This window comes from Plasmodium falciparum (assembly GCF_000002765.6).
Source record: "Plasmodium falciparum 3D7 genome assembly, chromosome: 6".
Classification (NCBI taxonomy): Eukaryota; Apicomplexa; class Aconoidasida; order Haemosporida; family Plasmodiidae; genus Plasmodium; species Plasmodium falciparum.
In genome coordinates this window covers 912,501-931,341 of record NC_004327.3, presented here as the reverse complement: position 1 = coordinate 931,341, position 18,841 = coordinate 912,501, and the positions used below count along the sequence as shown (strand labels likewise).

The 18,841-nt window shown below is 19.4% G+C and overlaps 5 protein-coding genes across 5 annotated transcripts in view; 3 read left to right on the top strand and 2 right to left on the bottom strand.

Annotated features, from left to right (window-relative positions):
- Window positions 1-267: 267 nt before the first annotated feature.
- Window positions 268-6,237, top strand: PF3D7_0622900 (AP2 domain transcription factor AP2Tel; the record flags this gene model as incomplete). Its single annotated transcript, XM_961118.2, has 1 exon — window positions 268-6,237. The coding sequence occupies one exon, from the start codon at window positions 268-270 to the stop codon at window positions 6,235-6,237; it is 5,970 nt and encodes a 1,989-aa protein (XP_966211.2).
- A 1,076-nt stretch (window positions 6,238-7,313) lies between these two features.
- PF3D7_0622800 (leucine--tRNA ligase, putative) lies at window positions 7,314-11,657 on the bottom strand (the record flags this gene model as incomplete). Its single annotated transcript, XM_961117.1, has 1 exon — window positions 7,314-11,657. The coding sequence occupies one exon, from the start codon at window positions 11,655-11,657 to the stop codon at window positions 7,314-7,316; it is 4,344 nt and encodes a 1,447-aa protein (XP_966210.1).
- A 2,385-nt stretch (window positions 11,658-14,042) lies between these two features.
- PF3D7_0622700 (conserved Plasmodium membrane protein, unknown function) lies at window positions 14,043-15,342 on the top strand (the record flags this gene model as incomplete). Its single annotated transcript, XM_961116.1, has 2 exons — window positions 14,043-14,150; window positions 14,305-15,342. The coding sequence occupies 2 exons, from the start codon at window positions 14,043-14,045 to the stop codon at window positions 15,340-15,342; spliced, it is 1,146 nt and encodes a 381-aa protein (XP_966209.1).
- A 570-nt stretch (window positions 15,343-15,912) lies between these two features.
- On the bottom strand, window positions 15,913-16,599 carry PF3D7_0622600 (cytochrome b-c1 complex subunit 9, putative; the record flags this gene model as incomplete). Its single annotated transcript, XM_024473117.1, has 4 exons — window positions 15,913-15,960; window positions 16,050-16,173; window positions 16,334-16,451; window position 16,599. Coding segments are annotated over 4 exons (291 nt in total).
- A 1,032-nt stretch (window positions 16,600-17,631) lies between these two features.
- The window catches only part of PF3D7_0622500 (RNA methyltransferase, putative), a gene marked incomplete at both ends in the record, with an annotated part of 1,305 nt that continues 95 nt past the window's right edge, over window positions 17,632-18,841 (top strand). The window contains one exon of the mRNA XM_961115.1: window positions 17,632-18,841. This exon is cut by the window's right edge and continues 95 nt beyond it. Within this exon, the coding sequence (XP_966208.1) occupies window positions 17,632-18,841 (1,210 nt within the window).

Below are 18,841 nucleotides of genomic sequence, written 5' to 3'. Positions count from 1 at the left end.
ATATTTATACGATGTTGTTTATTGAAATTGTAAAATTTTTGTAAATAAAAATAGATTACCAAATGGATAATACAATGAATTTATCCACTTTTGAGGTATGCCCATGAGACATATATATATAATATATATATGTTTATATTTATTCATTTATATTTTATTTTCTTCATATCTTTCCATTTTTATTAGAAATTTAACAATTGTTCTAATTCTTTGAACATAAACCAACATGAAGATATATCTTTTGAGAAGATAAATAATATTAATAAAATGGAAAAAGTCGATATCATAAATAAAAATGTAAATTCAAAAAATAATAATTCTCATAATAATGATAATCATGATGATGATAATAATAATAATATAAACAATGATGTGATATTTACTAATTTTTGTACAAATTCAAATTCTGAGAATTCTTTAGCCAAGAAAATTTTAGATTCAGATGATATGTCCTCTGTAATTCATAATTATAATAATCATAATAATATTAATTATCATAATAATATTAATTATCATAAGAACTATCATGATGATAATAATATGAATAATATATGTGTGAATATACAAAAGGAATATTTAAACAATAACATAACATATCTTACAAATTATCATCAAAATAATCATCTTATGGAAAAAACAAAAAAAAAAAAAAATTATCCATGTAATAATTATAAAGATAAACATACACATTACCAATATCATATATCGCAGAACAAAGACATTTCGAAAAGCAATGAACATATCGATGAATCCAATTTTATAAAAAAGGTATCTTTTCAATCCAATACATATGATAATAAAAATTACCCATGTGATCAAACGGATACTATTAATATTATATTTATGCACAAATATATATACTTAAAAAATTTAAAAAAAAGAAATTATTTCAAAAAAGTAATTATGGAAAAATCTAAAAATCATCAACACAGGACAAGGAATAAAAAATTTACCAATAACATTGATACTAATCTTAATAATACAAAACAATTTATTGAAAAATATACAAATGATGACAATTATTATAATGTACTTAATAAACACTTGCAAAATATATATAATACAATCGAAAATAATAAATTGAATAACTATACAAATAAAATAAATAATCATACGTATAATATTAACAAAAAAAATATTATATTATATAAAAAACAAAAGAAATATAATATATTTTATAATAAATATATAAAAAGTATAAATAGGGATCATTTTAAAAAATATTTCTTCTTATTATTATATAGATATCATATCTCACGACATACATATCCAAACTATGTTTTTCCTGATATCAAAATGGTAAATACAAATTTGTCTTTACATAAAATGTTTTATTTTTATAAGAATTATATAGTTTATATGGATCCTTATTATTCTACATATATTAACATTCATAATAATATTAATTGTATGAAATTAAAAAATACTACACAATTTAATACATTAAAAAACAAATTGTCTACATATAATTATACAAATAACAAGGAACAACATAAAAATTTGAATAATACTATTGATTATAATGGAGGACATGCTGAATTAAATAATGATGATGCTCTGACACAAATACATAATATAAAAGATGATAATATTACAAATGTTAAGAAATGTACAAATGAATATTATAATTATAATGATAATAAAAATCATAATTCTTCTTGTAATCATAATATTATCAATTATCCCAGTACATCTTGCCAAAATACAAAACATGTAACATTCTGTTTTATTTCGGATAACCAATCAACCAAAAAAAAAAAAAAAAAAAAAATTAAAAAAAAAATTCTGAACGGCAAGGTAGAATTGTCCGCCGAACCAATATTTGACAAAAATAAAGACCAAGGTAAAAGTCAAATATTATTTCAAAATAGAGATGAACAAATGGAATATAATAATATATACACTATAAATAAGAACAATATGATAAATGAACTAAAAAAGAAAAATATTAAAAAATTAATGAAAAAGAAAAACTATGAACACAATTATGATAATAATAATAATAATAATAATGATAGCCAAACTAGCCATTCAAATGACATATCAAATAATTTAACAAGTCATAATATTTCCATTTCCGAAATATATAAAAATAGCTGTTTGAGAAATTTGAACAAAATAAGGGAAGTTACCGATGAAATTAACATGCCAAAATATGAGAAGAATGATGAACATCAGATATTGCATGATGAAATATTGTCAAGTAGCCAATTAGATAAATGTGTACAAAAAGGAAGAAAAAAAAAATTAGGCAACATAAATGATGAAAAGACTTCTAATATTTATCATATTAAAAAAAATAAAGATAATGATAATATTAGTATTGATAAGATAAAAGAAAATAACTATTTTAATAATTTTCCTTTGGACGGTTATCATGATAATAATATAAAGAGCAGTTATAATTTTGATGGAGATGAAGATGCCATAAAGGAGGTGCAAAAATATATAGATTATATAATTGAAAATGAGGATGTGGATATATCTAAGATTAATATCACATTAAATAAAACCTATGTTAAAATAAATTTCTTTTTAAAGAAATATATATTACAATATGAAGAGTTTAAAAATAGTAATATATTATTTTGCTTTGGAGAATCAAGTGAAGAAGAGGTGTTATCAGAACGATGCACATCAAAAGAAAACGTAAGTAACAAAATAGGGAATATAAATGATGCATGCGATAAAACAAAAAATGATGATTTAATAAATAAGAAGAAACCTAAACAACCAAAAAATAGGAAAATTAATTATGATGCTATAGATACTATGTGGCAACCTCATTTTCATCCACATAATCAAGAATTTAGAGTACGATATAGATATAAAGGTAGTATGAGATTAAAAACAATTTCTTGTAAACATTTCGGATATTCCAATAGTAAAAAGATATCAATTTTATTTTTGTTACGATGGATTTTATGTGGTAAACAAATAGCTGAAAAGACTAAGAGGTCACGACTTAGTATATGCGACATAGACGAAGGTAGATTACAGGAACTCTTAGCATCCAAGAAACAAAAAAAATTATCTTTAGATATTCCAGATGATAAGAAGGAAATTGAAAAACTTATGTTAGATAAAAAAAAATCACTAAAAGTAAAAAGACGAAAAAAAGCTATGTCATTAGATGAAGAAAAGGTAAAAAAATGGTTTAGTAAAAATATGAAGAATGATGAATTTTATGAACGCCTTTATAAATTTAACAATTTTGTTTTAAATAATTGTAAGGATGATAAAGTATTAAACAAGATAAACAATATAATTTATAATTATGAAAGTGAAATGAAAAAATGTGAAAAGGACGTTGGTATAAATAGGGTGCATTGCGATGATAATAAATATAATGATGATATTAAATATAGTGATGATAATAAATATAAAGATGATATTAAATATAGTGATGATATTAAATATAGTGATGATATTAAATATAGTGATGATAATAAATATAATGATGATAACAAATATAATGATGATAACAAATATAATGATGATAACAAATATAATGATGATAACAAATATAATGATGATAACAAATATAATGATGATAACAAATATAATGATGATAACAAATATAATGATGATAACAAATATAATGATGATAACAAATATAATGATGATAATCATTACGTTTATAACCATTATGATAATATTAAACGAACCAACAAGAGAGGAAGAAAGAAAAAAAGGAAATCTAATGAAGAAGAAGAAGAAGAAGAAAAAAAAAAAAAAAACAATATGGATCTTCCATGTTGTGACAAGGACAATTATATTATAAATAAGAAATTAAAAAAGAATCATAAAAAAAATAATGATACCAATGATACCAATGATAGTAATAATAATAATAATAATAATAATATTTCAACAGAACAGCGTATTCCATTTTGTATTGGTAAGCAAAAAGAGATGTTTTTAAAATTCTTTAAAACTAATATGATTAATGGAAATATTATACAAAATAAATACAAAAGTAGTAATGATAAGAGTAATAATATTAAGGTAATTGAGGATATGAATAATATAATATTAGATGAAAACATGTACAATATTGCAAAAAATATATGTTTGAATAACAAAATGGATGTAAAAAATAAAGAATATGTAATATTATCTGATGAAAATAACATAAAAAGGAATAATATTATTAATAATAATGATAATGATGATAATAATAATAATTATGATGATGATGATGATGATGATAATATAGTTTATGGGAGCAATAAACATATTAATAATAAACAACGTGTGAAAAAAAAGAATAATAAGATGGTCACAAGTTGTGATTTATTAAATATTTTGTCCACAAAAAATGATATAAATGATTTATTTATCATAAACTCAGAAAATATACGTAATAAAGAAAATCTGAAGGCAGCAAATAACTGTCTTACAGAATTAAAAAAGTCAATATATATAAAAAATAAAAATAAGAATATGAATAAAATAAGATACTCCAATATTAATGATAATTTTATTGAATTATTAAACAACGAAAATATTATGAACAATATGAAAATAAGTAAGGATAAGGAGGAAAAGAAAATGGAAGATGATAATATGGTGAATGATCAAACTAATACTTTAATAAAAACAAAGAAAAAAGACGATATTGAGGATTCTATGTTATATGCTGTATATAATAGACTTTTTGATTTAAATAATAAGGAATTAGAAAATGATAAAAATATTAATATTCCAAATTTATCTACTAATTATGATAAGGGTTCCTGTTTATTAACCCAATCATCTGAAGAATTAAATAAAAATCTGATAGATAAAAATAGTTGTAAAAAAATAAGTAACGTATCTACATGTCCAAGTTTGGGAAGGAATCATTTATTATGTAGGGACGAAAATTTAAGGAGCGATAATAATATGTGTAGTAGATCCTTTTCGCATGTTTACAAACAAAAGAACTACGACATTAGAAATAATGACGATATGATTAATAATAATATAATTAGTGTTTTGTGTAATAATGAAAAAAAAGGAATGGATAAAGATAACAACATTTCTTATATATTAAAAAATATAAAGAACCCAAATATGTTCAATATGTTATTTAAAAAAAAAAGTAACAATAATTTATTGGACATAAAATCAAACTATTATGATTATATGAAAGAAATAGAAATTGCTAATAATAAACATTTAGAAAAGGCATATGTCGAATTATTGTTTAGAGAATATATGAAGATAAATAATAAGGACCTTAGTAAAATTGATTCATCAAGAGGTTCTATTAAAAAATCGTCATCGAATAGTATGGATAGTAGTTACAATCCTAATATGAAACATAGGAAGAGCAAAATGGTGGACAATGATAATATAAATGATATATGTAATAATAATAATAATAACAATAATAAAAACAATAAGAAGAACAATAATTATAATAATAATAATACACCTGTTGATATGTGCGAAAATAATTATATAGATACTCATAATAGTTGTAATAATAATTATAGTAACAAAATAAATTCCCTGGTGAACGATGTAAATGCTTACAAAAGAATACTTGAGAAATATGAAAGTACTCATGACATGAATAATAATAAAGAAAAAATGATTTATCAAGCTGTCAAAGAATTAATCAATTCAAAAGATGTTTTACACAAGGAAGAAAAAAAACGAAAGCAAAAAACGGATAATAAAGAAAATGATTTAATAAATATATTAAACATAAGAAAGTGTAATGATATACATGGTCATGATAATGTTAATAATGATGATTATAATGTAATTACGTCAACAAGTAGGAATGTACAAATGAATAATTTATATCAAGAAAAAAAAAATTTAAAGGAATCTGAGAAGATACATAAAAAATATTTATCCCATGTAATGTATGATAAGAAAAATTTCGATTTAATCAAAAATTTTATTGCTGCTATAAAGAATAATACCTTACAACAAAAAGAAGAAGAACAATATAAAAATCATGAGGAAAAGGAAAAATATATACACAACGATACATTATATGAAGATAAAATAATATCAAGTTTATTAAAAAATCCACATATTCTAAATCATAAGAATAATATGAATTTTAAAAATTACAATCATTCGGATTATAATAATTCTTCTGATATAACAAAAGAAAAAAAAAAAAATATAAGTGTATTTGACGAAAATGATGATGAAATATTTACATATTATATGTCTTTAAAAAATAATTTACCTAATATAAAAAATATAAATAATATTAAAAATATGTTTTGAAATTGTTCATATGTTTTATAAAAGACCAATTGATTTTTATACAACATATATTATATATATATATATATATTTATATATTTATATATATGCCTATTTTGTTTTATTATTTTTTATGTCTTAATATATATATTAACAAGTATATAATTTTAAAGTATATAAATTAAAATTTTGTATATATAATACAATAAACCCACAAACATATATATGTATTATATACATATGTGTGGTAAGTTTTATACTGTTTGTTAATTATTCGTTAATATTTATGTACATGTTTTTATATTTTGAAACTATTATAAATAAATAAATAAATATATATATATATATATATATATATATATATATATATATATATTTAAATCGTTCTAATTTTTAATATAATAAATGCAATAATATATATATATATATATATATATATATATGCATATTTATATATATTTCATTTTTTTACCAATTGTGTTTTCGTTATATGTTATAATCGAAAGATTTTTATAGTATATATTTTTAATTAAAACAAAAATTATAAATCCTTTATTATTTTTATTTTATTTTATTATTTCTTTTTTTTTTATTTTATTTTTTTATTTTATTATTTTTTTTAATTAAAATGTGATATCTTCATAAGTGTTGAAAATAATATAAAACATGAAAAGACATAATTGAGAAACGAAGGGAAATGTTTTAATATAAAATTATGTAATAACACACATATACAATACATATATATATTTTTTGTGTCTTAAAAAGAATTTGATGAATTAAGAGAAATGTTCCTATTTTTTAAATGATTTGATAAAAAGATAGATATATGGGAAAAAAGAAAAAAAAAAAAAAAAAAAAAAATATATATATATATATACATAAATATAATAATTTATTTTAAAACATTGTGAAAATGTGGTTTTATTTTACAAAATTTATTAACGATTTGGAAATAAAATATATGACATGCTTGATATATGATATAATAAGTATATAATAAAAAAAAAAAATAAATATATACATCTATATATATATATATATATATATATATATATATATAAATATATATATATTTTTTTTTTTTTTTTTTTTTTTTATCCTTCAGTGTTGTATATATATATGGATGGATATCCCGGATTAGACATTTTATATATATCAGTATTATCAATTTCACTTTTTTTATTATTTTCTAATACTTGTATATCTCCCAAATTAAGACTTCTTTTTATGAAATCTACATTATCCTTAATTAGTTGTATTTCATCATAGGGTAATGATAATTCATATTGATTATTATTTAAAGTAACATTATCTTTTACTAGAAAAGTTGCAAAACTGAGTATATCTTTTTTTTCATTTTTTGGTAAATTATTAACATATGTATTTTGGACTAATAGATTTATATAATTCGTTGGTAATTTTTTATCTTCACTATTATTAATAATATTATTTAATATTTCTATAATTTTCTTTTGAGTATCATTATATTCCCTTGCTACATAAACGATTGCTTTAAACTTCATCTTTTCTTCTTCATCTTCTTTATAATAATTTGCACCTTCTTCATCATCTCTTTCTTCATCATCATCTTCATCTATATCGTTATTATGCCCATCACAAATATTATCTTTATTATTATTATTGTTGCTAATGTGGTTTATTTGTTTTATTTGTTGTATGTTCTTCTTCAGATTATCATTATTGTTTTCTTTTTCAATATGAACAGAAGAATCATTTTGTGTCTCTACATTTGTATCATTATTCTTTTTATTCTGTTCATCATTATTTATCTTGTTTATAAGATCTTTGTGATTCTTGTTTTCCTTTGAAACATTTTTATCTTTCACAACCTTTTGCTTGTTACATTTATTGATTACCTTATCATATGATTTTCTAAATATTTCGACAACATTCAATAGATTATTATTTTGCTTATGCATAACTATAGAATAATTGGTTTCTTCAGGTGATGGCCATTTTTGTTTAATTAAAAATGTATCTTTCTTAAGAATATAAGTCCATATATGTTCGGTTACATGTGGAATAATAGGATTAATAATTATACAGATTCTTTCTATGAAAAAATTTACTGTTTCTTTATGCATATGTATTTTATCACACATCATTCTATAGGTATCTCTTTTTAATAACATATCATAAAAACCATATTTCAAAACATCTCGAAATAATAATTTTTCATAGGATTCTTTACATTTATTTGTTAAATAATTTATTTCATTTTCAAATATCAAATCATTAAATGTTTTCTCACCACATCTAAATATATATACATTATTCTTTGTTTCTATAGAAAAATTTATCAAATTATATAACTTCATAATAGCACTATTTGCCGTATCAGTATTAAAATTAGAATCTTCTATAGAATCTCCTGCATCTGCTAAGGCAATTCTGGTCCCATCACTAGTATATAAAGCTATACTTTCTTCTAAGGTTATAAAATTACCTTTACTCTTAGACATTTTTTCTTTATTCACTAAAACATGTCCATTACAAAAAAAAGAACGTGGGAAATATTTTATTTTCTCATAACTTGATAAATCAATATTTTCTAACTCATTTAATATTTCTGTTTGTCTATCTAAAATACTTCTTTCTTCCACATCTTCCTTATTTCGATCATATTTTTCTTTTTTCCCCCATATAGCAACATGATTAAATAAAGCCATTGTTAAATGATTAAAAATTAAATCTTTACCAGATATACGTACATCAAAAGGATACCAGTAGGTAAATTCTCTCCTCATTCTTACTAATTTCTCCTTAGATATATGTTTAGATATATTACTTGTATCATCACTAATATCAAAAATATAATCAAAAAAAGCATCATTCAAATCATCTGCGCTAATATCTAATAAACCTCTTTTCTGACCATCAACACTTCCTTGTAAAAAATGACTCACCGTATAATACGCCATATATATAGTTGAATCGGATAGACTCTCTATTAATTCTTTTCGTGAATTGTTTTTTATATGTACATTCTTTTCTTCTTCCTCCTTCACAACATTGATATGGTGATTGTTTATTTGGTTATTATCATCATTGGATGGTATTACATACTCATTATTATTTTGATAATTATCAACATTTTTATTCGTTTGATTATTTTGATCAAATTGTGGCATATAAGTTCCTAATCCATAGGATCTACTACATGACCAATCATCTAACCAAAAAATGACATGTTGCAATTGTTTATATAATACATCATTATATGTTTGGAAATTATTCTTTTTTAATTGTATTAGAACATCTTTTTTAAATTCCATATTTCCATAATTTATATACCATTGATTACATAAAGCTGCAATACATTTGACGTTATTTCGATCTATTACCATAACTTCAGGTTCACTATATAAGAACCCATCCAAATTTCTAATAATATTTTGTTTTGCTAATTTTCTACAATTAAATGTTTTCATACCTTTATATGGATCGACAGTCATTATTCCTTCAAAATATTGTTTCTTATATAAAACCTCTTTTATTTTTTGTAATTTTACATCTTTATAAGATGATACTTTTTCCTTTTCGTAATAATATTTACCAGTATTATTACCTATTTCTGGTAGTTCTATACATGATTCACTATTATTTTTTAATTGTTCTTCTTTTAAATTATACTTTTCACAATAATAATTTTTTTTTTTTCGTATATCTTCTAAACAAGCATAATCATCCGTACTATCACTAGACACACAGGGTACAATACCTGTGGAGATATTCATTTTTATTGTAGTCATAGGTAAGATATATAAATTTTTTATCTTCGATATATTTGTATATGTCTCTAGTCCTACAAAATGTTCACCCTTTATTTTATTTAATATGAAAACATCGTCTAAGTTATACACATTATTCATATTATTATTATTTTCATTATTATTATTGTTTGTATTTTTTGTTATTACATCATTGTTTTTTTTTTCTAAAGTATCATCATCATTAGTATTATCTTCACTTTTTGGAATTTGTACATTTTTTATATTTTTATTTTTTAAAAGAGGTATTATTCCTTGATATGCTAAATTATATAAACTATTTTCTGAACACACATAAATGTTTGGACAGCTATTAATAATTTCTTCTTTCGTCATAATATTATTTACATAACTTTTATCTCCATAATGTAAATTTTGTTTATCAAATCCTAAGGTTAAATAGTAATATTCATTAGGGTTGATGAAAGTATAATTTTGTCCATATGCAGTTTCTGGCTTTAAGGTGCTACCAAGGAAGATAACTTTTTTATCTTTTACAAAAAAGTCTTCATTCCATATTTTATTTTTTAAATCTTCTTCTCCTTTTTCGAAATCTGTAAAAAAGGTATTACTTATATTGGCACTACTACCACAATTATTATTATTATTGCTTTTGTTATTATTACTTTTGTTATTGTTGATTTTGTTATTGTTGATTTTGTTATTGTTGATTTTGTTATTGTTTATTTTGTTATTATTATTGTTGGGTGCTTCTTTTTTTTCGATACATGCGTTAAGTACCGATTGGCTACTTCTTATGCTGTTCATAAATATAGAATAAAAATCTTTGACATTCGAAACAAAAATTTTGATAAGTGTATATTCTTGACATTTGACTCCTTCACCTTCTGATCTTTCATGATCCGCACATGCTTGATTATTATATCTACTAAAAATAGTAACTCTACTACCATAATATATAAGATTTTTTTTATATAAAGTATTAATGTGCCAACTTACAAATTTATCATAATATGGATTAATATTTGTTGTTATAAATGATCTTCTCCAATCACAATATAATCCAAATGAATATAAATGATCCTTAGCCTTTGATGAAAAATAATAACACCAATATTCTGGATTTTGGAAAAGATGAATTTCCTCATCTTTTATATTCATTTGTTTCATAATATCATATTGAGTATTTTGTTTTGAACCCTTCGATTGAGCTTTACTTTTATTCGAACGAAATATTGTCACATCTGTATTCTTTTTATTTGAATCCGTATCTTCAACTAATTTATTCTTATCTACATTATTTTTATCATCACTAATAGATCTACATAAAGAATAATCATCTTCCTTCTTCTCATATGATATATCTTCAAAATCTTGTATATTCTTCTTATTTAATTCATTCTTTAATTTATCGGCACACACAACAATAGGTGTACCTGTACAATGAAACGAAAACGGAAGTAACACATTATCACAAACCATATTTTTATATCGAACTATAAAATCCAATTTACTTAAAGTAAAAGCATGACCAATATGTAATAAACCGTTCATATAAGGGTAAGGGAAATTGCCTGTATATCGGCTTTCATTCATATCGCTAAAATCTTTCTCATAAACATTATGTTCCCTCCATAAATGCTGAATGTTCTTTTCAATAGTTAATAAGTTCATACGTCTCGCCATCGTAAAAAAAAAAAAAATAATAAAAAATAAAATAAAAAAAATATATATATATATATATATATATATTAATATATTAATATATTTTTTATAGTAACAAATTCTAACAAAAGAAACACATACAATTATAAAATATTACAACATATATATATATGTATATATAATAAATGTGCGTCCTATAACAAAAAACAAAACAACATAGTAAAATAATAAAATAATAAAATAATAAAATAATAAAATAATAAAAGGTATAAAAATATAATATGTGTTAAATATATCTATATGGGAACACACTCATAAATATATATCTATATATATATATATATATATATATATATATATTTTATTTTATTTTATTTTATTTTATTTTTTTTTTTTTTAATCGACGCTTTTTAAAATCGGCACATTTTTGTCAAATATCACACTTATTCATAGATAGCTTTTATTTATATCACAAAAATTTATTTTTAAATAAATTATATATATATATAAACACGAACAAAAAATAAAATGTATATATAATATATATATATATATATTTTTAAAAAAACTCACTATATAACTTCATAAAATATATACATTTTACGATCTAAAAAAAAAAAAAAAAAAAAAAGGAGATTACTCTATTATTATTATATGTAAAAATAATACCTTCCTTCTCAAATGAAATTACTAATACATTCTTTTTAATAACTCTTTTTTTGTTTATAAAATATATATATATATTACATTTATATATTTAATTATATATATATATATATTATATACATATTTTTTTTTCATGAACTTAAAAAGAGTTTATATATAATTTTTATTTATTCATTTTAAAAAAATATATATTTTTTTTTCTTCTATTCTTATAATATATATATATATATATATATAATATAATATAATACATTCCTTAAAGGTATGCTAAATTTTACTTTCAATTTATATTACATTTATATATTATATATATATATATATATATATTGTTATATTTTTTTATTTCTAAAATTAAGCATTCTCGTTTATCATTAATTTATTATGTAATATGTATTATATATATTATATATTGTTATTATATTTATTGTAATATATTATTATAATATATATATATATATATGTATAAATTTTATAAATAAAATATTTAAAAAATATTGTTCCTCATCTATATTTATATATAATATTGTTTATGTCATCATAGGTACATATTATATAATATATATAGTTCTGAATGTAGTTCATTTTTATTAATGTATTTAATTTTTTTTTTATGTGCATGAAATTATTATATATATATATATATATATATATATATATTGTATTTTAAAAAAAGAAAAAAAAAAGGATTAAAAAAAATTGAAATAAAAGCGGATATATATTTTTTATACCTCTTTTATGTTTTTGTCATTTGAAATAAATATAATTTTTTTTATTTATATTATATTATATTTATATGTATTTTTTATTTTTTTTTTTTAATATAATCTATATATATATATATATATATATATTATACAATATATTCATAAATAGAGATTTACAAAAAAAAAAAAAAAAAAAATAAATAATATGTATAATATTTTTCAAATAAAATGGAATAATGAACTTTTTCTTCATACCTTATTGGTTTATTATAAATTTATATAATAATATATGTAATATTATATATAATATATATATTTATAGGGCTCATAAAATATAAATAAATATATATGTTATATTTATGAAAGATCTTTTTCTTTTCATATCTTTTCTTTTTTTTCTTATTTTTTTAAATCAAATAAATATGTAGATAAAAAAAATGACATATATATATATATATATAATGTAACCATAAAAGCGATTTTTTTTTTATTTTTTTTTATTTTTTATTATTTTTTTTTTTTTTATTATAAAATAATAAACAAATAAATATATATTTATAATATATATTTATAATATATATTTTATCTTTAATATTATATTAAATTATAACAGAAAAATGAATAATTTATTATATACATGTTATATTTATTGAGCCTTAATTTGTTCTCTTTTTTTTTTTTTATAAATATTTTATTGTCCACTCTTGTTTCTTTGTTCATTTGTTTTCTTTCTTCTTTAGTCATTATATATAAAAAATGATCACTACAAAAAATATATGATCAATATAAAAAATGATCATTATTAAAAAAAACATGGTTGTAATCAAAAAAATATTACTGTTAAAATAATAAAAAGGAGGGAGGGAAAAAAAAAAAAATATATATATATATTATATACACATATATATATATATATATATATATATATGTGTACACATTTGTCAGATTATATAAATTTTTGGTGTGCATAAGATTATTTTATTTTGTAAGGATTATCTATTAAGATATTTTGATATAAAAATAAAATAAATATAAGATGAAATTTTTTGTATTTCACCTTTTATTTATTTTGTTGTCATACAATAGTTTTACTTATGTGCTGAATAAAAATATTAAAACTCTGAGCTTATCTTCGAATATTTATGTAATGAGAATAAAAAAAAAATAAATTATATACATATATTTTTTAAATATATAAATAATATAATATATATATATATATATATATTTATGTGTGTATCTATATATATATATTTTTTTTTTTTTTTTTTTTTTTTTTTTTTTTTTTTTTTTGTTAGAAGAAAAATCTCTTTTGTAGAAAAAAAAATATAAGACCATTAAAAATTTATGTTTATCCAAGTTTTATAAAAAATATAATTAAACCTTTAGAAAATGCATATTTTAGAAATTATTTTATGTATCGATCCTTAGCTCGAATATGTGTATCATTAAGTAGTGCATTTTCCTTAGGTGCAAAATTATACTTATATAAAAAAAATATGAATAGTCTATTTTTAACACAATTATTGATGAATAATGAGATACTTATAAAAATATTAAAAATATGTTGGTTATACAAATTAAGTCATTTTATAGATAAAAATGTAAAATTATGTAGATATCTCTCCACCGTTTTTTATATTATTAGTATATATCTAGATATTTTTTCAACGTACAATCTAGCAAATAATATATATATTTATTATTTATTTTATTCTTTATCCTCCATATTAAAAAGCTTAAGTATATTAACATACACTTCTATTAGATCAAATATTAATTTTCAAGTCTATCAAATGTTAACATTACAAAAAAAAAATTATGAAAAGAAATATAAAATAAGCAATACTTCTCATAAAAATAATACGCCTATCGATAGATATAGTCATAGTACTTCTAGTACTAATGTAGAACATAATAATATTCATTCTAATGATAATGCAACCACCATACATAAAAATAATATATTAAATGAATCTACGCAAAATGGGCACAATAATATAGAAAATATCCATTTAAAAAATAATGTAATTCATAACACGAAAGATGTACACAACAATTTAGATATTCATAGTGAAGTTGAAAATACAGATGAAGATTATAAAATATATGATAATCATATTGAAAAAAATAAATTATCTATTAATACAAAAAATTTTTGTATAGGAGAAATAAGTGTTATAATTGATTTATTATCCACCTTGGTAGACTTATCTACTATACTTTTCTTGTTCCAAGCAACAAAATTTATAAAACAAAATTTGTGCTTTTATATCTTTATATCAGCATTGCATTTATTCTTTTCATATAAAGAGATACAATATTTGTTAATATAACAATGTTATATTTGTAAAAATAAATAAATGAATAAATTTTTTACACATTTGTTTATATATATATATATATATATATATATATATATATATTTATATTTATATTTATATTTATATTTATTTTTTAATTTTTTTTTTTTTTTTTTTTTTTTGTCAAAAAGATTTTCTTCTAATCATAAAGTTATAAAAATTTTATACATTAATGTTTATAATGATACATATAAAGTTGGTGTCTTTTATTAATATTTTGACGTTCAACATTTTTCATGCATTTTCTGTCAAAATGATTATACGAATATAAAAAAAAAAAATTATATATATATATATATATATTTTACAAAATGTATATGTTTTTATATATATGTTAACATTAAGATGTTAATATATTAAAAAATTAAATAATACAAAAGATGTCACATTTTAGAAGTCCAATAAAAAAATAATAATTTATCCTACATAATAACCTTAATAATATGTCAACATATGATAATTTTCTATGTGTCAATTCATCCATTTTTAATATATATAAAAAAAAAAAAAAAAAAAAAAAAGGAAAAGTCACTAATTCATATCCTAATCTTCTTCTTCTGGATATTTATAGGGACAATCAATGTACAATTTCTAAAAATAAAAAAATAAGCAAACAAATAAATATAATATATATATGTACATATATATATGCATATATTTATTCATTTATATTTTCTTACCCCCTTATTTATTCTCTTCCATTGATTATTAAACCATACACCCCAAAAATAGGATGTTACACATCCTGTTGTCACAACAAATAGCCAATAACGACTATTGTATTTTAATATATGGTCATAAATTCTTACAAAAAAAAAAAAAAATATATATATATATATATATGTATAAATTTAATTATTTATGTATTCAAAATTAACCTGAACAATTCATAATATTTTTAATAAAATTATGAACATGTTCATATATATATATATATTTATTTATTTATTTTTTAAATCATTACTTTGTTTTATTTAAAGCATAAAAAAAAGGATTAAAAATGTCTTTTCCTTTTCTACTCTTCTTAAGTGATTTCCAAATAAATGATGGATAGGTGTCACTAAATGGACTTCCAAACACCACTAAAAGAAAAAAACAAAGAAAAGAAATAAATAAATAAAAAACATAAAGGATATATTATATATATATATATATATATATATAACCATTTAAAACGTTTAACAATCACATCATCTTTTCATTATATATTTTTGTTCTAATTTAGTTACTTTTATCAAATGCAAACCAATATCATACAAATAAATTTGTCCAACTTTTTTTAATTTATATTGCAATTTGTATTTTACTTCTTTATACACATTGAAAACAACGAAATATAAAAAAATAATTAAAAGCTATTTTTTTTTTTTTTTTTTTTTTTAATGAATTACATAAATGATTTTATAATTTTAGCATAACAAAAATAAAAAATTTAAATGTATCTTTCTTCATATAATATATGCTTTATAATTTTTTATTTTGTATGCTATATGATATATTTATTGATACTTTTTTTAATATTTTGTTTTAAATTTGTATCTTTCTTTTAACAGGTGTAAAATAAAAATTGATAAATAAATAAATAAATAAACATATATATATATATATATATATAATATTATTGTATATGTATATAATATATACAATATTATATATACATATGTAATTTTTTGAATTCCATCCTGTTCATGCACATATATTTTATATATTTTTATAATAATAATATATATATATATATATATAAATATAGTATATATTCTTTATATTATTTATTTACTATTTATTTATTTTTTTTTTTTTTTTTTTTGTTCTTTATAAAAATTAGAATTATTATATTTATATATCTATAAAGGTATACAATATATTATATATATATTTTTTTATTTCTGTTATTTTAGAAACATTATTTTATATATATATGTAATATTTATTTCATTATTTTTTTTAAGTTATTTCCAACATCATATTAATATCCTGCTTAATTATTAACATTTTTTAATGTATTATTTTTTATCTTAACGTATTAAAACGTACAGCATATTTATATATATATATGTAAAAAATTATTATATTCGCTTTAACCAAAATATAATTAAAATATTAAATCTATGAATTATATATATATATATATATATATATATATATTTATTTATTTATTTATATGTTATTAAAATAGATCAAAAAGAATCAAACCATAAAAATATCCATCATTATAACAAATAACATCATATCCTACCATACAATATATTTTAATAATATATAATGAATTTAATACTCATTAGTTCCAAAATAATATATAAAAATAATGAAGAGTATTTTTTCAAAACAGATAATAGACAAACTAGTCATTTAAAGAACATATTAAATGTTACATTAAATCAGATTATTAAAGTGGGAGTAATAAATAAAGGTAAAGGAGAAGGAAAAGTTATAGAAGAGAGCAAAAGTTATTATATTATAAAATTATTAACTCCTATTCATTTAGAAGAAAAATCAGATGATAATGTTCTTCCTATAGATGTTGTTTTATGTATACCTCGACCAAAAGTGTTAAATAAACTCTTACAACAGTTATCTTCATTAGGAGTGAAAAAAATTATTATTGTGTTTTCTGATTTTTCTAATAAATGTTATGAATCTAGTAAAATTTTAAAAAATGAAGAAATTAAACTTGCTCTTCAGTTAGGCTTAGAACAAGCCATGTGTACTAGATTTCCCGAAATTTATATACATTACTCTTTTAGCTCTTTTTTCATGAATATTGAAAAATATACAGATGAACATACGTTAAAAATATGTGCACATACAAATGTTAAAAAGAAAAATATGGAATCAATTGAATACTCCATTTTGAATATGGAAAAAGGGAAAATTCTTTTAATGCTTGGATGTGAAAGAGGATTTTCAGAACTTGAATTATATTTAATAAAAAAACTTAACTTCCACTTTTTTAATTTAACAGAACGAATTTTAAAATGCGAAACAGCTTTGTTAATAATAATAGGACAACTTCTTTTATTAACAGAAAATATATCATTAAGAAAAAGTGGAACCAAAATGAGACGATTCTCACCACATAAAAAAGAAATAATAAATAATAATACATGTGAAAATATAACCCATATGAAAAATAATAATAATAATGACATTCAAAATGTTTTCGATAATGATAAAATTCAATATGAAATGCAACTCATAAATCAAGTAAAGAAATTATTAACAGAAGAAACATTTTCTTCTGAACAGTTAATAAATTTTATACAAAATACCTTGCACGTTCAGGAGAAAAAACGCATATGCACATCAAACAATAATTTATCATTACCGGATGAAAAATTGGATAATAATGATGATGTCAATATTATTGATATTCTTTTAAGGGGTATATCTACTTTAAATGGAAATGAAGAAAATAATTTTGAAAATGTATATTTAAGTTTACAATTGAAGAAAATAAAATATAAGCAGCGTT